Source organism: Mirounga leonina, unplaced genomic scaffold (assembly GCF_011800145.1).
Source record: "Mirounga leonina isolate KUSES-001 unplaced genomic scaffold, KU_Mleo_1.0 Mir_82, whole genome shotgun sequence".
Classification (NCBI taxonomy): Eukaryota; Metazoa; Chordata; class Mammalia; order Carnivora; family Phocidae; genus Mirounga; species Mirounga leonina.
In genome coordinates, this window is record NW_023270825.1 from 12,949,167 (window position 1) to 12,972,232 (window position 23,066).

Sequence of the window (23,066 nt, forward strand, 5' to 3'; positions counted from 1 at the left end):
CAGGCACTTGAGTCCAGACACACAGCCTCATGAATATGCAACAGGGAGGGTTTCTAATGGAAATGAAAGCATCTGCCTGGTGTAGTCCTCCAGAAGGTACTGTCTCCAGCCCAGAGCCGGGGCTCAGCTCACTCCAACAGCTAGCATCTTCCCGCATGCTTGTGAACGGCTTCCCGCCACGCTTCCCGTGTGCCCACCTGGCCCTGCCAACACCCGTCAGCAGCATGCCAGGCCACCCCCGCATGCCCACTGGTGGCCCTAAACCCCAGTCTCCGCCCCCCTCCCCGACCGCCTTAGTGGTGCTCCTTCCCTAAAGCTTTCCCCCCTTCAGGAGAAGACACATCCTGTCAGGTTCCATGTGCTTGATAGTCTGTTAAAGTCACATGGAAATTGTGATCTCGTCTTGAGACCGTGGGTTTGGCTGTCCTGATTTACTTGGCTGTCTTAATCTCTTTCCCACTCCGTGAAAAAGGGAAGTAGCTCCTAGAACGAGGACCAAAGTTATTCATCAGAGGAACCCGCAAGCAGGAGAGGCCTCATTGTCCGTGGGGATCGGGCGGGAACGGCGGGCACCTGCCAGGCGCTGGGGACCCACGCCCCCATTACACTGGCAGACCGCCTCAGAGAGCAGGGAGGAGCGCCCCCCAGCCCAAGTCCGCCTCCTCAGAGAAGCAGGACTGCCTCCAGCAAAGATGGGAATTGCCCTAACATCCGGGGGGGGGGGGGGGGGAGCAAAATGTTTAACGGTTAAAACCAAAAAGAAAGTATAGAGACAATGTGCCTAGCTTGGGGCTTGATGTGAGAGTGGACCGTCCTCGCTGGCTCCCGAGCTGCTGCCTCCTGCAGCCCCGGGGACGTTCTGGTTCTTCGAGCGCAGGCGGCAGGTGAGAGAGGGTCACCGGGCTGCCTGCAGTCTGGAGCATCGGACTGATTGTACTTTCAAGCCCTGTCTCGAGAAGCAGACGTTCTTTTCCTGTTAAAAATGAAAAACTGTAAGCAGAGCTCTCTAGCAAGAATGCTTAGTCATTCCGATTGCTGTTCAGTATTCGGGGTCCCGAAGAGGTGGACCTGCTGCCTCTTCCTTCCCTGTTTGAATGGTCTGGGGGGCACAGCTTCTCAGAACTGAGAGCCGAATAAAGTCTAGTGACAGATAATCTGGAATCATTTCAGAACTGAGGGGCAATAAGTCCGGAGGTTCATCAGCCGGGGAGGGGAGGGGGTTATGGAGCGGCTCTGTTTCTTTTCCGAAGAACGTGGGGAGCACAGGTAACTGCTGCTGTGGGATTAGCCAGGGAGAAGGTGGGAGCCCAGCAGAGAGAGGGGACTTGGGGCATGGCCACGTGCTCCATCATTCCATATTCGTGCACACCAGGCATCTGAGTTAATGCTGGGGCTGGGAAGCCAAGAGCAGCCCAAATCCCAAGCAAACTCATGTGAGATGTGCAGTGAAGGATATTCGTTGCACATCATGTAACACTTGTCCCTTGTGCCTGGACGCTGACACCTGCCCAGGCACCAGGTGGGCAGAGATTGATCTAAGATCTAGTCTAGGTACGACACGCTGGGAAGCTGCGAGGGGAGAGGGAGGTGAACTCCCTTCAGACGAGAGCCGATTACCCAGTGCCACCGGAACAGTCCGAAGGACAGCTAGACTATAAATAGAGGCCATGCATCCAGTGACCATGCTTGTGAAAGTAGCCAGGCCATGTCTTACGCCTTGTGTCTAACAAGGTTGTGGCCTCTGAGATCCCTTTGAATGGTGAGATGGGGTTCACATGCGATTGCGCCCTCGGAGGTCCGTGTGGGGTCGGCCACAGGGGTAGCATGCTTTGGAGAGAGGATTTTTGGGAAGGCTCCGGCTGTACCAGCAATCTGAGCTGGCTGCTCCTGGTGTCCCATTTGCCTCGGGGTTTCTCAACAGGCTTCAGCACATACAACAGCCTGGGTCAGAAAACCTCGGGAGGGGTTCAGAGCTCGGACTCACGGCTTCCTGAGGTCAGTGGCCTTGGTTCTGGGTCCTCTCAGCCGTGGGGAGCTGCCTGTCCACTGCAGTCCCCAGGTCCTCTCTATTGCCTTCCCGTCCTCCCCCACCCCTCCAGACGAAAACCCTGGATGTAGGAATCTGAACAGTTCTTCAGGTAGCACTTTGCCTTTGGATCAGGTGTCCAAGATAACATTTTCTTTAGGGCATCTGGGTAGCAGAGAAGAGAAAGCAGTTGACTTGGGGAGATGTGGATCTGCTCAGCTCCAGGGCATCTGCTGCCCCCTGGACCATTTGGACAATTAGGTCACAGAACCTGGACCAGATTGCCGGGCGCGCTCTCTGCCACCTGCACCAGCTCTCGGTTCAGTTGCTTTGCAGTGGCTTTGCAGAGCCTCTGTGCCCTGTGGCTGAGGGCCCTGGGAGAGCACAGCCCTGCTCGGCCTGCAGGGTTATGACAGTGATAAGCACATCTCGAATTAATGTGGTAAATAAGAGATGCTCAACAGCCGGGCACTCTCCCCGGCTTACCTGTTGAACCTGATTATGTGGAAGCTCATTCCTCCAGAGTCTTGGATTTCAAATTAGAAATATATCTTATATTCCTCCCTCTGATTCCTTTTTTAAGCCTCAATTTGTCCATTTCCCTTAGGGTAATAATCCCTTCCATCCCCACGTACACTGTAGGGATACATTTGCTTTGGTGAGAAAGACAAGGGTTGCTTTAAAAAACAAATGTTGGTTAGAACTAGCATTTCTAGTTGTGTACCTACATAAATCAAAATCTATTTTGGTAAAGTATCTATTTTGGCACTTAACATTTCAGTCCTATGAGACAGTCACTTACAGGCTGTTTTTGTTTTTGCTTTGTTTTTATCAGATATATCCATTCTGATTCATAATGATGTTTATTTTTTTCCTCCAAATTCTAATCCTATGGAAGAATTTGACTTATTGTATTATTGCCAGGAATAGTAGACGTTAACTCTTCAGTAATGTGGCCCTTATTATTAGTCACCTGCTATTGTTAGCAAATACCCGAATGCTCTAATATCTGTCCCTAGTTTAGAACATGAAGGGTCTCTGCCCTTGCGAAGCGTGTGTTAAAAGGGATCGACTAAGAGGGAAACCCGCAGTTCCCCTCCATATTTAAATGGTGTAGTTATATTAGAGACGGGGGAAAGTCACGGAGTGAGGTGCAGTGTTTAAGCTACTATGTGCCACAGTCATTTGCAGTCCGGGCGGTTGGAGGTGAGGACAGCCACGCGGAGAAGCCCTTTGAGACAATGAAGGTTCTGGCCTCTGAGTCATTGTTAGGCCCGGGGAGTAGAGCACACACACATGCCTCCAAAAGAGGGGACCGACCACTCTCTTCCAGATTTCAGACAGTGACATGTCTGTCTACAGTACTCATTCATTCTGCAAGCCTTTACCTGGTAGCTCTCATGGGCCTGGCATGGTCAGCCCCTGAAAGCACCTCAATGTGGGGCCTGCCTCCTGTCTTCTAGAACCACAGTCTAAGAGGAGAGACAGTGACGTTAACAGAAAACGGTGTGGTCTGTGCAGTGGATAGCCGTACCCGCAGGGAGCTGGAGGAGCACTGAGGACCCAAGGCCCACCACCTTCTTACAGGGGAGTGACAGGGAGAAGAAACGGAAGGCTCACGGCAGCCTTTCTGGAGGAGGTGGTACGGGAGCTGGATGTGGAGGCTAGATTCGGAGTTAGACTGCTGTTCGAGTCCTACTTTTGCCACCCACTGGCTGTATGACTTTGGACAAATTCATAAGCTCATTAAATCTCAGTTTTGTTGTCTAAAGCATGCAGTAACATCGTTAGTTGCCTCACAGAATTGTTTAAAGGTTAAGCGAAATATATACGTAAAGTGCTCATTGGACTGCCTGAAACCTGCCATGCTATGTTCGCTAAAACTGATAATCACTACTGTCATCGTTTGCCAGACCTTATTCACAGGGAACCATGTTATTATGTGAATAATTAGTTAATTTAGTTGTGTATAGCTATCACGAAGAGAAGGGACTTTAACAGTGGTTCTGATTAATTTGTTTGCAGACCAAATAGTGAATCCAAAAACCAAAATTAGCCCCTCCAAAAGTCACAGGTCCTCGTAGCAAAGGACCCATAGAACCTAGGAGAAAACGGGTTGACTTTTTCTTCAGTATTTGTTTATTATTGTTAGTTGCAAATGAATTAATGGCGAGGTATTTTAAGCATTTCTCAGTTTTGATTTCCAAGGTGGCAAAAACATCAATAGATATAACCCATGGAAGCAAAATCTCTGGCAGGGGTCTCAGGGACTCTGCAGAGTCTATAAAAGGATCCTGAGACCAGGAGAATTGAGAATCAGTGTTCTAAAGAACAAGATCTTCCTGGAACTCTGTTCCCCAGGGTCTTGGGCTGCAGGGAAGCAGGGGAGCTCATGCTCCCTGCCTGGCATGTGTAGAATATTCCTGCAGGCTTTTCTTGACCAAATGTTAGTAAAAACTGCTTTCTGTCTCTCCAGGTGGATGGGTCTCCCAACCACAGAGCGGGATCACCTAGGCGATTAGCAAGAGGCCTGCCCTCCCCCCTAGAGTTAGTGATGCGGTTCGCCTGGGGCCAGCTATGACATCATGGTCTTTTAAGTCCCCAAGGAATTCTGACCCGAAGCCAAGGTTGAGAACCACTGTTCAAGGCAGGCGATGAGAAGGCGAGCCAGCGTGGTGACATCAGAATATACAGCAACCTTGTTTATTTAGCTGACAGTTGCTACTAAAGTTCTCAGGAAAACTGTATCAAATCCTTGTTCTCAAAGTTAAAATATTTCTTTTCCATGGAAAGTCCAAAACAAAACAAGACCAAAATAATCAACAGCAGTCTGATCATTTTGCTGTTTTGATTTTTTTTTTTTTTTTAAGTAGTCAGACACACTTTGTCTAAGCAAGGGTCAGTCCTTAGCTGAGCTTCGTGAGTTCTGGATCATAATGGCATCGACTGGCGTGTTTTAACTCGGCCTCCGGTTCCTCCTCCTGTGTGTCCTGGTTCCCTCTGCAGGACTCACTGTCCATCCCCAGAGGCGCTCTCCTCTCGCTCGTCCTCGTGGGTGCTCTGTGTGGATTATCCACAGAAGGCAGATTCCCAGTCTGGTTTCCGTCTGCCTCCCGTGAGCCCCCTCCACCAAACCCCCGCTGAAGGATCTGAGTGTATTTAGAGGTACCCATGTTTCCTTCATGTTGGAACAGTCAAAGCACAATATGGATGGCCAGCCTCTTGCTGCAAATACTCTCAAAATGAATAAATTGTGGCGCATCTCAAAGCCCCAACAGAAATTATTTTTATGCGCACAATTTTGTCTTACCCAGAGTATAACCAGCTGGGTTCATTGGAGTGGTCAGCATTTGTCTTTATAGATGATCACTACTTGAAACCTTACAATAAGTCGAGAGTTACCACTCACGATGTCGGAACGTCTCTCTCCATGTTACGCTTGTTGATGAATTAAAAATGAAAGAATGCGGCCAATGACATAACTATCAACAGTTTGCAGTTTGAAATGACTGAGACGCCTGCTCTCAGCTCTGAGGCCACACCTCCAAGAGGGAGCGTGCGGGGGAGAGGTGAGGAGCCAGCCCCCTGTGGAGGGAGTGCACTGCAGCCACCAGGACCCCGTGGAAGGGCAGCAGGACGAGGAATGAGTCATTTGATTTCTGAATAGAAGTTCCTTTACCAGCTTCCTTTGACTAGAGGATGTGCTTGGTCTGCTCCTCTCCTTAGCCGCTTAGGACAACGAGCTTTGCCCCCGAGGCAGACGGGTACCCCTCCTGAGCCCAGGTGCCTTTGCTCTAGCCCATCCTCCCTTAGTGCAACCTTGACAATGGACATCTGCTTGTACGTAGGGCCAACGTGCTCTTCCTCCTATCCTTAGGTCATGTCCTAGAACGTGCTTCCAAATCTAGGGGTGTTGGCCAGCTCTCGAAGGCCAGGGAGAGGAATGGCAGGTTGCTGGGTTTGTCTTGAGAATGGTCTCCTCTGTCCCCAGGAGGCGAGGATGACTCCTCCCCCTGCCCCCCAGATGGCTTCTAGACTTAGGCCCAGCCAGCGTGCTGTGTCACTTGCCTTTGTAGCCCTTCATTCGTGCCACGTTTCCGCATGAGCGTCACGGCCGTGTGTCCAGCTCTACCCCTCTCCTGCCCCAACACTCGCGCTGAGACTGAGCTCCCGGATGGAGCACCTCCCACAGCATGTGCTCTGGTTGTTGACTAAAACATTAGCTCGAGCGCAGGATGGAAACTCCCGTTCAAGGCCGTAATGATTGTCTGTATTTCTTTATGGACATACAACTTGGAAGCATCATGGGGGAAGGAGTGTGTGTTCGTCTTGAACTCGTGTCTGTGTGTGGGAAGGGGCGGGTGGATGGCTGGTCGCATGGGTCCGTCCTTTTACTTCTGATGCCGTCTTCTCGAATCCCCCCCCCCCCACAGGCTCTGTCCACGCCACGTCCGTGGCGGCCTCCAGAGTGGAACAGGCACTGTCAGAAGTGGCCTCGTCTCTGCAGAGCAGCGCCCCCAAGCAGGGCCCGCTACACCCCTGGATGACGCTGGCACAGATCTGGCTCCATGCAGGTACTGCCCCACCCCCACCCCCACCCCCACCCCCACCGCTGCGCCGGACGCCGGAGGGTCCTGTGGGCACTTGCCTGTTTAGCCTACAACCCCTTTCTGGAGGGGTTTCGAGAAATCAAAGCCTTTGCAGTCATGTGCCAAAATGTCACTACTGCTCTGCAGGAACCATGAGTTTCTCTGTGTCTCCCCATCGCTCCCCAGAACCTGGTGCAGAGCAGGCATCCGTGGGGTGGAGATGATCTGATGGGCGTCTGAGGGGCCTGGGGAGGTCGCTGGGCGCGATGCGGGCTTTGTGCCACAGCAGGAGCCGGAGAGCGACAGACACCCAGGCTTCCTTTGCAGGGACAGCAAGGCAGGGTGTCCCAGCCTCAGAAGTCTGGAAGTCCCCTACTCTGCCAGCTGTGTAGACAGGAGCTAATCGCTTCACCTCAGCCTGGCTTCCTCATCTGTGGCGGGGGCGGTAGTAGCCCCCACCTCCTAGGGTTGACGAGCACGGTGCCTGGCGCATCCTGGCAGTGACCTCTAGAGTCCCTGGGCGAGGGGACACGTGTGTCGATGGCTCAGAGGTCTTCATCGAACCCAGGGAAGGGGCAGTGCTTTCGATGTCCCTGCCCTGCCCCGCCCCCCCCAGCACTCCTGTTGCCCCGCAGAGCGGGGAGCACCGCCGAACTGGAAACCAGCCCAGGGAGCAGAGAGGACTGCCCGTCCCCCAGCTTCACGTGGTGCTGCTGCCGGGCTGAAGGCCCACAATACGTCCCACACGCAGGCAGTGTGGCGGAGGGCGGCCCACTGCGCAGAGGCTCAGGGCAAATGGTGGCTGCTGATTTACTGACGTGCGCGTGTTTCTGTACGATCCGTAACTTCTGTTCCTCGAGCTTTAGCACTGGGTCTGCAAGACGCCACCTGGGCCTTCCCAGGCCGGACCCTCAGGGTGCACAGTAGAAGCCCAGGTTTGGCTGGGGAAAGTGCTTGTTAGCCACCATCTATTTACTCCTTTCTCTTGCCAAAGCTAACTGTGTGATGTTCAGCCTCGTTTGGAACCACTGGCAGACCTTGGTGTATGAAAACATGGTCGGGTTTACCTGGCTTTGGCGTGTCACCGAGCCCCGCTCAGCCAGCCTCCTCTGTGTTGGCATCTTTAATGAAGCCATAAATTAACAAATGACATTCTTCTAAGCAGAAGCATAAAAGAGGGATGATTCATGAATGTGCCGATTGTTCTTCCGGCGCAGACACTTGCCGGCATGTGGCCTCTCGCTGGGTCCCAGATGAGCCGGGGCGCGGGGACAGCGGGAATGCCCTGCCGTCCATGCCCTGCGCCGCCGCAGACAAGCTCAGTCCCTGCTCGAGGGCCTGGCGCCTGTCCCGTTCGGTCGCCCTCACGAGCAGTGACTGCAGAGAACACAGAGAGAAGCCTGAGAAGGCTGCAGCGTCTGGGCCAGGAGAGACCGGCTGACCCTGCAGGGCCAGTGTCAGGGGCCAAGGGGTCTTTCCAGTTGGAACTGAAATCAAGATTTTGAAGGGCCAACGTCTTAAAAAAATAAATAAATAAAACCAGCAGGGCTGAAGGCAGTCCTTCGAGGCTGGAATGAACTTCCTTAACCTCAAAGGCATTGCTCCTCTTCCCCTGTTTTTGGAAAAGTCAGTGACCTGAGTGAGGGTCACTAAGTTCCAGGACAGTTTCTCCTGCTGGCTTGCTGCCCCTTATTCAGTTATCCAGGCTCTGTTCCTTTGTGTGTTTCCCCCATGACTCTTGGGAGGAAATTTTGTAGCCGCTGATTAGGACACTGAAGAACTGGAGAGCTAGGATGCAGTTTGGAGCTGTCCTTGAATTTGGACATAATCGTGTGATACCCACTTCTCCCTGGCATAGCCTGTAGCACAGAATAAAGCTCTCGTTGTTAGTTAGTGGGCGTGGCTTTTAACCTTCTATACGTTGGTGGGATTGAACTATGGAAAACGAACACCAAACCTGCCTTATAAACTCTGGACAGAAAACGCAGGGTACTTTTGTTATACGAAGGAACTGAGTAAATTAGAATCTGTAGAGGATCTGTACCATATGGACTCCTTCAAAGCAATGACTTGGTTTAAGTCAAGATTTAGAATCGTATCATATACTCATATGGTCTTTGAAGAGGTAAATTCAGAACGAACTCAGAAAACAGACAGCGTCCCCTGGACTGTAAGGTTTTGCCACCTGTGGTTTGAGCTCTGACGCTCCAAGGGGCAAAATAACAGTGACCCCCCCGCCCCCGACTTTTGGACAATTTAGGGTTCCATCACTAGATCTAGCAGGATGGCCAGATTCTGTAAATTTTGCAAGCTTTGGAAGAAACTTCCAAAGATCAAGGCCTAACACCCCAGGCCATGGTGTTTCGTGGCATTCGTGCGTCTCTTCTCTCTTGGTTGTTTTCCCTGGTGAGCTGAGTCTAGTGGGAGCTCATGACAAGAGCCCATGGTGAGGTGGCCCCAGATTTGAGGCTTGCAGGTGACGTCACCCTGAGACCACCTTTGACTTCCAGCCCGTTTTATGAGCAGGCCCCTGGGCCACTGGTATGTCCATTTGAATGGCAAAGAGATCATGAACTGGACGTTGACCCTCCGGCCGCTCTGTGAGGGAGTGGGCCAGTGGCCCAGCAGGGAGCACGGATCCAGAAAGACGAATGATGTTTGACACACAAGGCCCCCCCATTCCTGAGTGGTGGGCCCCGCTCCCTGGGCACACCCTTCCCTCTGTGCCTCCTCCTCCTATCCTGGATGCTTCTGGCTCCAGTGTCTCGGGCTCTTCACCAGGACACCTGGTGGCTGACCAGCATGGGATGTGTCTGTTTTGTTCCTTAGTTTGTTGGGACCTATGTAACAGTTGTATTTAAGTTATTTTTGAATAAATAGTAGTACCTGCATATGGTACACAATTGAAAGGGTACAAAGGATCAGAGTGAAAAGTCTCCATCCTGCCCCTGAGCCTCAGCCACCGTCACCCCCAGCAGCCCCTGCTATCTATCACACACACTGGGTGATCATTGCTTGTCGGCGTACCTAACGCTGACTCAGAGTTTTTGCCGGCCGCATAGTATAAATCCATTGTATGAATTTACCATAATTTAACCAGTACTCCACTGACTGACATTTAGATTATTTCTAATATTTTGCCATTACAGACAATGTATCAGTAAGTATCCTTCTATATATTGCATATAAGATAAATTCCTAAAAATGGAATTGATGGATCAAAGGGTGTGTTCTCTTTAATTGTGATAAATTTTGTCACATTGGCTTCCATAGAATAGTACCAGTTTACAGCCCAGCCAACAATGTGCGAATGCCCATTTTCTTACATCCTTGTCCACACAGCGGATTCGCAGACTCCTAGATCTCTGCCAGTCTGATCAGTGAAAAATGGTATTTCAATTGTCTGTTCATGGCTTCTGCTCATTTATCTTCTTAGACACTGAGCTTTCCTTTTTTATTTGTAAGCATTTATTATGTGCCAAAGAAATTTGCCTTGTGTCTGTGAATGAGCTATAAATATTTTCTTCTGTTTTTATTTTGTTAGTGGTTTTGTCTCTTTTTTTTTTTTTTGGCCGGTCTTTAAAAAATACATTTATCAATCTTTTCTTTATGGCATCTGGGCTTCACATGACATTTACCTATTTTTACGGTCTCCTTTCCTGAAATTCCAAGTAACTTCTGGGGCCATTGGTATATACACCGTCTTATAAAGAAGGTCAGAAGGGGTTATCTCCTCCATTTTGCAGGAGGGAAACCCAGGCCAGATAGAAATAAGTGCCTCTGGGGTCTTACTGGGGAAGGAGTCAGAGTCGGGGGGCTGCCTTAGAACATTTGATGTTTATTGTAGTACAAAACCCATCTCCCTAGGAGCCATACAACTTCCTTAGGATGCAGACCTCATGGTTGGCCATCGGAGAGTCAGACATTCACAGATATTCCGGGTTGAACCAGAGCCTTTGCCAAGCCAGGCAGCTTTTTGGTGCCCATCTTTTAATTTCCACATTGGGATGGCAGCTAAAAATGACTTTGCGGTAGGTGGTTAATTTCTGCTTGTTACGTACTAATGATTATAGCTTTCACTTTGGCACTCTCACAGTTGAAACCAACGGCTATTCTTAGATGTGCAAAATCAGATTTTCTGATTTCTGCTACAAATTTAAAGCCATGATACTCTCACGAATTCCCTGGCCCTGGCCCTGGCCCGGTCTCTCCCATTCCCCCCCTCCCCCCTCCCAGGCTCCTCCCAGCCTCCCAGAGGCCGCATCAGCAGGGTGGAGGGGTCATCCTGTGGCCAGGCCCCCAGAAGAGATGAAGGCCGCACCCAGACAGATGGTGCGTGGGTCACTGCACAGGGAGCCCCTGTAGGAGGGAACTCTCAGTTCCCCGGAGGTCAGCCCTGCCTCATTCAGGGCCGATCTAGATTAAGCAAAACCCCCCTGCTCCTGCCCTGGGGGGGGTTGATTAATGGTCTGCACCTTTATCGAGCACCGTCCATATGTCAGACTTTTTTCCAAGGACTTTAGATGTCTTAATTTGTTTTGGCCCTGTGAGGTATTAATACGTTATCTACCCCACTTTACAGATGAAGAAACTGATACACATAGCTGTCAAGTCTCTTGCGTAATATGACATGGCTAATAAGTGGAGGAGCCAGACTCAGAGCCAGCCAATGTGGCCCCGGCACCCCAGCTGTAACCCAGGGTGGGCACTCGGGCGGTCAGCAGAGTGTCTTCGAGCACGTTGTTTATGAGCCACCATGGGAGCGAGGCTCAAGAGTCAGGGGTCATCTGCCTTGATGGAGTTTACAGGTGTGAAACAAAGCAATTAGAAGAAGCACTTCATTCTCATGGTGCCACGTGCCATGAAGGGGAAGCGTGGTCCCCTGGGGGAACTGGTGCCAGAGGTCCTCCTCCTCCTCCCCGGCCCGGAGCGGGGGTGGGGGGGGGAGCGGGGGTCTGAGCATGGGGGGCGGAGGCCTGAGGAGGGATTGGCGGTGGTCGGGACCGTGGTGGGGAGGCCTGCAGACCGTGCTAGAGAGTGTTGGAGAAATGACAGGGCCCCTGGTAGCCATGCTCAGGTCTTTAACTTAATCCTAAAAGCATTAAAAAGCCACTGATGAACTTCCAGCAGGAGAGTAAAAGGGTCAGACAGGTTTTGAAAAGACCACTTTGGCTAAACGTAGAGAATGGAATGGAAGCGGCAAAAGTGGAAACAGAAAGAGCGGAGTCTGGGGGCAGCTCGGTGTCGGAGGCGGAGGGAAGTGGGCTCTGAGATGCACTGTGGAGCTGGAACCGGACTCCCCGTGGGTGCGATGTTGGGGGCGTGGGGAAGAATCCTGTGTTCGGGGCCTGAGTCATTGTGAGCCGCTGGTGACTCCGTTGCTGCAAAGGGAAGCAGGTGGGGAGGGACCGACGTGTTGGAGTCGGGGAGGAAGGGAAGCCAGAGTCATGTTTGAACTTGGAAGTGTCCGGTGCCCGCGGACATGCGAGTGAAGACAGCAAGCAGGCAGCTGGATAGTCCAGCCTCGTTTCAGATTTGGGCTAGAAACAGACACTGGGGAGGAAGGATTTAATGCCCAGGGGTATGATGAGAAGGCCTAGGAGGAGAATGTCCCCGGAGAAGGGAAAGGACCAGGACCGAGCCCCTTCCACATTTAAAATTTGGGCAGGATGGGGGAAAGCCAAAGTGAGGGAAAGGGGGTAGTCAGGCAGGAGGGAAACAGGAGAGGGGCGTTGTGGGAGCCAGAGGGGTTTCCTTCCCCTGTGTGTGGCACAGTCAGACTTGTGCAAATCCGCGTGTCACCTTGGCCCAGCAGTGTGAGCAGGGCAGGTTCTCGCTCCTCCCTGTGAGCCCTGGTTTGCTCCCCAGTGAAATGAGGGCAGTTGTGACGGTTACACCAGGTAAGGCATTCGGAGTGCTCAGTGGGTAGCAAGCACTTGATAATTCGTAAAAATCACTGTTATTAAGGAGGACGTGGCTGGTAGGAAGTGCTGCTGGGAGGTCGAATGGGCGCAGACAAAAGCCCTCGTTGGACCTGGTGCCTGGGAGTTGTTGGTGGCCGTGACAGTGAGGCTGTGGGGACGTGCTGGGGATGGAGCATACCGATGTGGCTACAGGGCGCTGGCAGGTGAGGAAGACAAGGCAGGGGGTGCGTAGTCCTCACAGGAAGGACCCCTGTGCAGCAGAGGGGAGAAATGAGGGGTAGCTGGGGCTTCACTGGCTGACACAGAAGCATGTTGATGGCCGCTGGGCCGATCACATCCGAACTGAGATCCTCCTCGTCCAAAAGAGAGAGAGAGGATATGTGAAGGTGTGAATCCCTGAGGAGAGCAGGAGAGTGCTGGGGTCCAGGGCACAGGCAGACGGATTGACCTCAGTTACAGCCGAAGGGGAGCAGAATGGATGGGCACAGAGGACAACAATTCGCTTGTCAATTCGGTGGCAAGAAGAGGCTGGCTTCTCTTTTCCCTTTGAATGAAGAGTCAAGGTCAGCCAAAGGGGTGGAGGGCTTATGGGGAAGGATTGAGGCATCAGGAGAACAGCTGGGCCAGGGCCTGGAGGGGATCAAGTGTCTCCCAAATGCAGCTAGAGGATAGGAAGCTAGCCCCACCACCCCACCAAGCCCCTGGGGAAGGCGTCCCTCTGGACAGGTGGACGCCACCACTCGGAAACTCAGAAATAAGTGTCAATCGCGCAGCCAAGATCCTGACAGAGGTGTTTGGCCAGGCCTTCATTGAGGAAAGGACCTGGGCTGTGTTCATCACGGGGACAAAGGGCCCAGCTTGGGGCCTGGGCCAGAGAAGCTCACATGCAAACAAAACCACTGCCTTCTGTCACTTCCAACCTTCCCCACACAAAGAAAAAGTAAAGAGTTCTAGACAGAGCTGATAAGGATGCAGCCCCCTCCCCTAGGCCTTCCTGACTTAGAAGGATGAAGGCAGCTCATCCAGGCCCTCATGCTTATTTTTATATGAGAGTGAATTCATGAAAGCACATGGGCGGTGTGCTCTGGGAGGACCTGCTGCTTCTGGAAGGTACCCTGTGCTCACCCTGGGGACTCCTCAGCACCCCCATGGGCAGGGGCTATCCCAGAACCAAGCTGCTAAGGTTTGTTTTCCAAGCACAAGTTAGGGAAACAGGGTTTGGGGTAAAGGAAATGGTTTTAAAGATTCAGGGAGTCTGCTGGCCTTGCTCCCTGCCTGCCTGCAGGCCTCACCTGTAAGACTGGGGAGCACACGGGTCTTTTCCTTCATCCCTGTCTGCCAGACCTCAGGTGGAATGGAAGATCTGACAGCTCCCGTATGGGTACAGCCCTCAGGCTGCCTCTAGCATTTACTGCCACTCCTTTGTATGAGCTTCAAAATAGGTGTCCCCTCTGGGTAGACCAACCCCCGGGGAGCAGGCTTAACTAGCTGAAGGCTAGTTCTCACCTGTGTGAGAAGCCCCTTTGCCTCCCTCTGGGCAGGCGCAGCCCTGCACCAGGCACACAGCCTGTCAGCAGAGTCCAGACTCAGTTTCAGCCCCACTCTGCCCAGCACCTTTGCACAGTGCACAGTCCTGAGCCCAGGGCAGGCACGTTGGGAGCCACCTCTCAACCTTGCAGCTGGCGTGGAGTGGGTGCTTGACAAGTGTTAGAAGAATGAGTGAACGAGGAAACCGGACTTGTGTGGGACTGTGGGGCATCCAGCACTGGCTTCCCCAATCAGGAACACCTCTTCCCCTTGAGGAAGAAACAGTCCTCAGGCCTACACAGCAGAGCTTAGCCCTTTCAGATAGCGTCCTGAGATGGTTCAGCCAATGATTTCAGAAGGCCCTCTGCACAAGGCATGATGCAGGGAAAAGGCAGAGCAGACACAGCTGGGCCGTCCAGGAGCACGGCCTCTGGCGGGGAAGCTGCCACACACGAGGTCATGCAGGGCAGGGTGGACTGGGGTGAACACTTCGCAGAGCGCATGCAGGCCATTGGAAGGACGGGAGTGGGAGCGATGGCTTCCCCAGGGGCGTGCAGGGGCGGGTGTGCTGGGGCCTAGAGCGAGGAGTGAGGGTCTTCGCGGATGGCCATTCAGGGGAGGCATTTGGGGCGAAAGGAACAGCACCAACAGGTGTGGAGGAAGATCAGGAACTGAACATGGGGCGTGGGGGGTGGGAAGGTAGCAGGGCTCTAATTTTGAACGCTAAGCAAAAATATTTGGGTTACATTCCCCTGCAGTTGGGAACCATTGAAGGTTTGCAAGAGGAGAGGGGCATTTTATTTCCAACATTTGTCACAGCAACGGAATGACAAGGACAACCCAAGGGATTCCAAAGAAGACAGAGCTTAGGGTGAGCTCTCAGAAAGGTAGAAAGTGTCCATGGCCCCGGGCAGCCCCGGCAACAAGCCCAGAATCTGTTCCCGTGACCTCTTTAAAGAGTGACCTCTCGGAGGCCACCCTGCAGCACCCAGTTGCGTTCTTGTGGGGACCGATGGGCTCTGAGTTCCCGGAGCCAGCCTCACTCCGTCTTGCTCTCTCTTTGGTACAGGCTGTTACATCTCTTCAGAAGCTCACAAGGCCCTTTGTTCACTTATTTTTTTAAGTTGAATTTAGCCTCCGGTGAAGGGTCAGGGAAACTGCTGTTGCTTCCCTGGCCCTCGACTTTCTTCATGGGCCTGCGCCGCAGAAATGGTCCTCCTGCGGCCCTCACTGAGCACTCTCTAATCCACAGACCCCGGGCTTAAACACCTGCTAAAGGCCAGAGCCTGTGCTGAGGAAGGCGGAGATGGCTGTGGCTGGGAGTTGCTCATAGTTTAGAGGGAGAAGACAATGCCGGTCATCTTCTGGTGGCTTTAGGGAAGTATGAACAATACTCGTTAGCTCCTGAGTTCTGGAAAGCGGAGCTCAAACTGACAGGCTCAGTTACTAGGGCGGTTGAATCAGAGAATGTGGCTTGGCCAAGGTAGATTCGCCCATCCCAGACTGCTGGCCTCCCCATTGCAGAGGCAGTACCCAGTGATGTACCTTCAAGAGCGAGCCAAGAATGCAGGCGTCTAATAAGAGACAAGGCCTGGGACAGAGAGGGCTCTGAAGCCCCCACCCCCCCACCCCCCGCCGCCGTCAGCCAGCCCCAGCCAGCCCCAGCCCCTCTCCCAAATGCACCAATCAGGTGGGACCTGGGGGCGGGCTGCGGAGGGACCAGGGGCCTGGCTGTGGCAGATGAGCCCCTGAGAGAGACAAGAAGCAAAGGTGGGGGTCCCCTAACAAAGGTGATGTGATCCAGAGGATGACAGAGCTTATGGAAGGCCCATGGGAACACAAAGGTGGGAGCTGCAGCCCTGTGGGATCAGGGATAGACATTCATGAGCCCCTCCTCTGGGAAAGTGTTGAGCCTTGTTTGGGCTGTGGACCCCCAAGAAGGAGGGCTTCCCACGCAGCATAAGCTCGGAGTAAATATCTCCATGGACTCGTTGCATTTTAGAGGGACAGATGTGTCGCCTCGGCGAGAAGATCCCTCTGGGGATTTCAGGGATGCTGGGAGGCCTCTATAATCCTTCCCTTGTCCTCTTCAACCGCACCCCAAATGATTCGACTGATGTCAGGAATCCCACCACTAAGGTTTTATTCCTGGAGCCTAAGACTCTGTGCCCCGGGAAGATGTGATTTCCTCATAAAGAGGGAGTGACTATTCTAAGCCTCATCTCAAAGGAGCCATGGTAAAATGGGAGGCTGGCCCTGCACCTCCAAATACATCCATCAGCCCAAAGAGCTGCAGGCTCTGCCAAGTGGTTTTACCTCCCCGCACCTCGGTCTCGTCCCTGCCATCTGGGAGGCGGCAGGGCTCCACTAAGTGCCATCCTCGGCAGTTTCACCTACCTCTGGGCTTGGCTTGCACCACCTCGGTCGATCCTCACCACTATCCCGGGGGAGCTGCGGGCCGACATCGGGCCCCGGTGGACAGGTGAACAGGCCCTGCCTTGCCCAAGGCCTCACACACGGCTCAGGTGCAGGCACCCAACCGTCCATGTTCTCAGGACACTGGCTTACAAATTGGGCACCCTAGAGCCCTGGGGGTCCCCAGGGGTGCCCCAGAGGCTGGGACGGGGGACCAAACCAAGAGGGAGGCAAGCTGCCACTCTTAAGAGGCCTTTGGAAGTAGAGGCTCCCCTGGGGAAGGTGGTTTGAAAATCACCACATCACATGGTGCCGTGTTTGAGCATCAAACGGACACATGGAGGAGAAGCCAGGCCCTGCACCTGTCTGCCCTCCTCCCTGCATCAGGAGCACGGCTTTACCGGCGATACAGGTCTCCTCCTATAACTTCTGCGCCACTGAAAACAAGTCCTTGGAGGCCTGGATTCTTGCTGCTACTTGCATGATCGTGACTCAGCGGAGTGCCTGTCTTTTCTGATCGATTCCTCAGGAAGGAAGCAGCAATATCAGACTCGTGGCTGGTGCTCGCTGAGACGCGTGGTCCCACAGAGGACCCTCCTAGAACAGGACTGACGGGCACATTGCCACGCCAGTGCTTAAGCCCCCCCGCCCCCGTGATCTTGTTATAAAAATTCTAGAAGCATTTGGTCCCCACTCCCAAGTTGGTCCTTCTTCCATAGTGAGTTAGACAGCAGAGGCCCAGGGGGTCACCCACCCCGTCGGCTGCAGGCCCTGGGGACCGTGGAAATCCATAAACCCACCCTCAAAACGGGAGCAAGTCAGGAGCCAAGTGTCCAGTGGGAGGAACATTCTGTACAGCTCTCCCGAGTCCCTGGCACGCTCGGGTAACCCAAAACCGCAGCGGGCGCGCCGCCGGCTGGCCAGCGGGCTGGGAACAGCATGACGGAAGCAGACGGCCCCGCCGTGGCGTCAGGAGGGTGTTCATCTCCCGGGAGGGGCAGGCTTCTGCCAGGGCCCAAACCGAAGGACAGATCCGTGTCGCCCTGTTCCTGCAGGGTCCCCGTGTGTCACAGGTGCCCAGTAAACACCTGGGGGGCGGGACCTTGCAGGACAGGAGGCACGACGAGCCAGTATCGCTGGTGGGGCTTGGCTGGATTTGAGTGGCCCGTTTCCCTGTCCGGGGGGCCCTGGGGGGCTCCCCTCCACGGGTCCCTGGGCCAGCCCGTCATCTCTGGGCGAGGCTGGATCCCCCTGTCGAGGAGGGGACCCACGGGCTGGAAGAACAGCCGGCAGGCGCGGGACCCGAGTTCTCCAGGGCTCTCTCCTAGCCTGAGGAGGCAGTCATTGGGGAACATGATCACCAGGAAGGAGAGGGTGCTTCCGGAGAGGGGCCACCCAGGAGGGTTGAGGTGAAAAAAATGAGCAGCATTAACACTCCACAGCCATGTGATACACACCTGCCCTTGCCACAGCCTCAGGACTCGAAGCTGGAGGCGGGGAGATAGAAAGCTTGCTGTCCAGGCGTGGACCCCAGATCCCTCAGGAAAGCACATGTAGGGCCACGGCCATCAGAGAGCGCCGAGGCTGGGCTCCCCTCTGAGGGGAAGCGTGGGTCAGAGATGGCTGCCGGGGACGGCGGCTGCGGAGCAGGCCTGGAGGGAGGCTGGGGCGTCCTGGCACCACCGGAAGAGGCAGGAGACCCAAAGCCTGTGTGGAAACTGCACTGGCTCCCCAGGGCAGAGCCTGGGGTGTCGGGGAGCAGGAGGGACACAGGCTCGTGAGGGCAGGAGAGCCAGTCACCCCCGAGGGCTCCGAATGCCAGGCCGAGGGAGCTGGATGTTATTTGGGGACAGGGGAGCCACTATCCACAGGCCTCCAGCCAGGCCCTGCCTCCAGCTGGCCCTGAGACAAGCTCTTCAGCCTCCCTGTACCTGTTTCCTCGTCTGTGCAGTGGTCCCGTGCACCTGGGTACCATGGGCTCATGTGCAGGTGAAGGGAGGCATGAGAGCACTTCCTGGCGCAAAGCACGTGTTGAATGAACGTTACCTACTGCTGTTGTTACTGTTATCGTTCATTCATTTGTTCATTCATTTGTTCGTTCATTCATTCATTCATTCAGCAACTGTTTCCTGAGCTCTGACTGGGTCAGGCGTGCTTCTCATCCCTGGGAACACAGCAGCGAGCAGCACAAACACGGTCCCTACGCTCGTGTGGCTTATGGCTTGCCTTCTAGAGGGGGCCCGTGGCCAGCACGGGAGATAAACGAGATGAACCCGTTGGTCGGAATTAGGGAGGACAAGGAAGCAGAGAGAGGAACAGGGTCGTGCTGAGGACGTGGGGAACAGCACTTTAAGTAGGATGGTCAGGGGAGGCCCCCCCAGGAGGCCACTGGACGGAAGGCTGAAGGGCGTGAGGGGTGAACAGAAGCAGGGGGCCTTAAGGAACCGGCGCTTTTCTGCAGGCGGGAGGACGAGTCACCTCAGGAGGCTGACCTGGCAGTGGCTGGGTGGGACAGACCATGTGGCAGGCAGCAGGTGAGGGGCCCGAGGAGGCCCTGGCCTAGTCAAGGCAGTTCCAAAGTGGCCTCCAGACGGCAACTCGTGAGGTGCTGCCAAGGAAAATAGTAAACTTTTCTATTTCTTTTGTATTGTGTTGTCCTACCGTTTCTATTTTGGCCTGCATTATATTATACATAAAATATTACTCTGGGTGGAACTTGGAGGTGTAGGTGCCAGAGGCAGAGGGCCAGTAGTCCAGGCAGGAACCGACAAGCCAGGGGCTGCGCGGGACGGAGAAGGGGTCGATGGGCCCAGAGCACAGCAACCACCTGAGGAGGACTCGGGCAGTAGTCTTGACAGATCCGGCCAAGGAAAGAGGAGAGGGGTCCGATGTCCTTGAAGACGCGGGCCCAGCACTCTGAGCACAGGCCCAAGCGCCAGGCCCGTGACACCTGAGCATCCCTCCTCTTCGGGAGGCAGGGGCTGCCACGCAACTCAGGACTCCACGGGAGAGAGCGGAGGCCTGCGAGTGGAGGAAAGGTCACTTTCCTGCTTTTTTGGAAAGCGACAGCTTGGTTTTCAGAGGGCTGTGTCAATGTTGAATGGTTCATAGTCTCCAGGGTGCAGTAACCCTGCCTGGTTGGAGGGTAGGAGTGATGGAGCAACCATTTTATCTCCTGCCGGTAAACATGGAAGCCGTGGACTGCTCCGTGTGTACACTTTCTTGCATCAGGAGAACAGGCTGGTGCCCTCGAAGGGCTGTGTGCCTCTGGCTTACTTGTCCTTGGGCCCATCCCAGCCCCTTCTTTACGGTTTTACGGTTGTCAGGGCTGAGGGCAGGTGCCCCGGATACCAGGGTGGGCCCTGAGCGTGGATGTCCTCAGAGGGGGACAGGGCCAGGCAGGCCTACCTCCCCTCTGGCGGATGGTGACATGTGTGCCCTCCGAGGCCCTACAGCAGGAATGACTGGAGTCCCTGTGTCACAGTGGGCGGGTCCACTCAGCCTGGGGCATTGGCTGGCTCTGGGCCCTGCGTGTTCCAGATGCGCTCCTGCCAGACTCCCATGGGGGGGCTGTAAATGTCCCCAGCCAGAGTCACAGCCGTTCACAGGGCCTGTGAAGGGCAGTGAACCAGGAAAGCATCTGCCTTCTGCTCTCTCCCCACAGCTGAAGTCTACATTGGCATCGGGAAGCCTGCAGAAGCCACAGCCTGTACTCAGGAAGCTGCCAACCTCTTCCCGATGTCCCACAACGTCCTGTACATGCGCGGACAGGTTGCTGAGCTCCGGGGAAACCTCGATGAAGCCCGGCGGTGGTACGAAGAAGCCTTATCCATCAGTCCCACGCACGTGAAGAGCATGCAGCGACTGGTGAGTCTCAGAGCCAGGCTAGGACCCCACTCCTGGATTGGGGCTCCCCTTGGAAGCAGCAGGTAGCTCGTGACCCCTAAACCCCCTTCCTCTTCGAAGGCCCATGCACTTAGCCTGCCAGGCTGTCGAGTTGCATGGGGCCAGCAGCACCATTCCCGTGTGGTTTATGCAGATGGAGCCCGTGGGAGTTGGCAGTGCTCACTCTTAGCCGCCGTACCCAGTGGTCCTGTTCTGCGCAAGGGGCGGTGGGAGTCACTGGTCCCCTGGACCTTGCTTGTAGCAGCCTCCTCGGCGGGTGTTCACACCCCAGGGAGACTCCAGCTTGTCTCCGAGGCTGCTGGCTAGTAGGGGCATCTTAGAGGAGGCAAGTCACCTAGTTTCCACTCTGCGTATGGGGGCAGTGGCTCCCCAGAAATGCACCTGCACCCTCCCAGATGCCCAGGCCAGAAGCCTGGGGCTGCCCTGCTGCCCCCCTCCCTGCCTGGCCTGGAGTCAGCTCTCCCTCCGCCTCGGCTTCGGTCAGGTGGGGGTCACCTGACCTGATCGCCCTGCAGCGTTCTCGGCGTTGCACTGACGGAGTTTGGCACATGTATCGAGCAGCTGCCCCACAAAGCCGGCGGTCTCCTGTTACCTTCTTGGGAGGGTCTGAATCGAAACTCAAAAGTTACCAAAGTCTGAGTTGCTGCTAAAAAGCCCTCTGTCTCTCTGCCCCTGCGTGCCAGGCTGAGGTTCGGGATTTGTGCTTCGTACTCAGGGATAGGGTATCTCTGATTTAATGAACCACAGGAAGAGGGAGCCTTAGAGTGAGCTGAGGTGGCCTTCGTGTCCGCAGCCCTTGGGAGCCCGGTGTCCGTAATCAGGGGTTAGTGTGGGATTCGAAGAGCGAGCACTGGACAGGGAGTCTGGGAACAGACCCTGCGCCATCAGTCACTGGCTCTTGAACCTTGGGGAAAAAGACCCTAAGCTGTCTGCACTCAGTTTCCTTTCTGTAAAATGAAAACAAGCAGCTCGAGGGGCTGTGAGTCTCATCCAGCGCTAGGAGGGTAATGTTTTGTACCTAAGAAGTCAGATGTTCTCAAAAGGATCCCAAAGCCTTCATTCTCTTGCCATTTCTCATAGTAATAGGGCAGAATGTACGAGGGGCTCAGCACTTTCAAAAGTGACTACTGGTTTCCAGTTTTAAAAATAAGTCAGACCTTACCATAATTACAGCTACTTGATTTTTTCACCTTCCTTTTATTGAGCATTTTGTAGCTCAGTACAGCTTTATAAATAATTTTACATATTATCCAAACATTAGTGTATTTGATTAAAAATATTACATGGCTTTTAATTTTTTGTCTCTCTATTGTAAGAGGGATTTGTAAAGAGCTTTTCAGATCTCTGTGCTTTTGCTAGAGCATCGCAGAAGAGGTATAATCAACGCCATGTACCCAGCCTTTTTATTGAAAAGAAGCAGCGTGTTTCTACCCCGGGGCCTATGAATTATTCAGACAAGTATTTCTTGCTCATCCCCAAGGGGAACACATGAGACAAAAGATCAAATAGGAAAATCGCACTGGGGAAGTTTTCTGTTTCACCTTTGGAACTTTTTGAGACACCCGAGCTCCCCAACCAATGGCAGATGCTTTCCTTTCAAAAGGAGTAGCCCCGGCCAGGGGAGCTGGTGAGCGGGGCCCAGGTGAGGGCTCGCCTTGCCTGCCGGATCAGGGGCAACAGCTGAGCCTTGTCTGGCTCAGAGGCATTCTTGCCAGTAGAAAATAGTCCTCATAAACCCTTAAGACTTTTCTCAGTGCATCCTGATATATTCAGAAACTGTCCTGGGGCGCCTGGGTGGCTCAGTTGGTTAAGCGACTGCCTTCGGCTCAGGTCATGATCCTGGAGTCCCGGGATCGAGTCCCGCGTCGGGCTCCCTGCTCGGCGGGGAGTCTGCTTCTCCCTCTGACCCTCCCCCCTCTCATGTGCTCTCTCTCTCATTCTCTCTGTCTCAAATAAATAAATAAAATCTTTAAAAAAAAAAAAAAAAAAAAAGAAACTGTCCAGACTAGAGGCAGGTTGAGACCAGGAGGCCTACAAATTTCGAAGGGTTTAGATCCTTGGAGTCTAATACTGCCCAGGGACTGTGATTGGGATGACCCCAAAGGGCAGCTTGGATGGCCCCTTTGTGGTGACCTTGTAAATGACGCTCCCTGGCCTGTGTTCCCCAGACTGCCCCCCCACATGGTGTCTGTGGAGGGGAGGCCGCCAGAGCCCCCAGGTCCCCCAGCCCTGACACATCACAGCCCTCTCTTTCCTGCCTCCATCCCCAGGCTGTGCAGGAAAGCTGTGTGTCTATGGCATGGGGCCTACAAAGGGAAGAAGGTGGCCTTTGCAATACACTCTAGAAGCTAAGGATGAGGCTCCAGGCCAGAAAAGGTGTGAGATTTGAATCCCAGCTCTGTCACTTACTGGCTTTGGGACCCCAGGCAAGTCACCCTCTTGGTGCCTCAGTGTCCTCAGATGTATGAATGGGGATAATATTAGGGCCAGACACAAATTAAAGCACAGAACTGAAATCTCTTATCAAGGCACAAAAGGTCCTGCCTCTGCCCTCACGGAAACCAGACTGGTTCGCAGGCCCCTAGGTTGAGGGACAGGGGTCAGCAGAGAGATCAGAAGCCTTTTACCACCAAGGCCCAGGGAAGAGCCAGGGGCTCAAGACTTCTGTGGTGGAGGGGG

The 23,066-nt window shown here is 54.0% G+C and overlaps 1 protein-coding gene across 6 annotated transcripts in view; it reads left to right on the forward strand.

Moving 5' to 3' along the window:
• TTC7B (tetratricopeptide repeat domain 7B) overlaps positions 1–23,066 on the forward strand; it is a 249,851-nt gene that overhangs the window by 199,093 nt on the left and 27,692 nt on the right. For all 6 annotated transcript variants that reach the window (XM_034993223.1, XM_034993224.1, XM_034993225.1 and 3 more), the window contains 2 exons: positions 6,460–6,600; positions 20,146–20,348. In XM_034993223.1, coding sequence (XP_034849114.1) covers positions 6,460–6,600; positions 20,146–20,348 — 344 coding nt within the window. The remainder of the gene's footprint in view (positions 1–6,459; positions 6,601–20,145; positions 20,349–23,066) is intronic.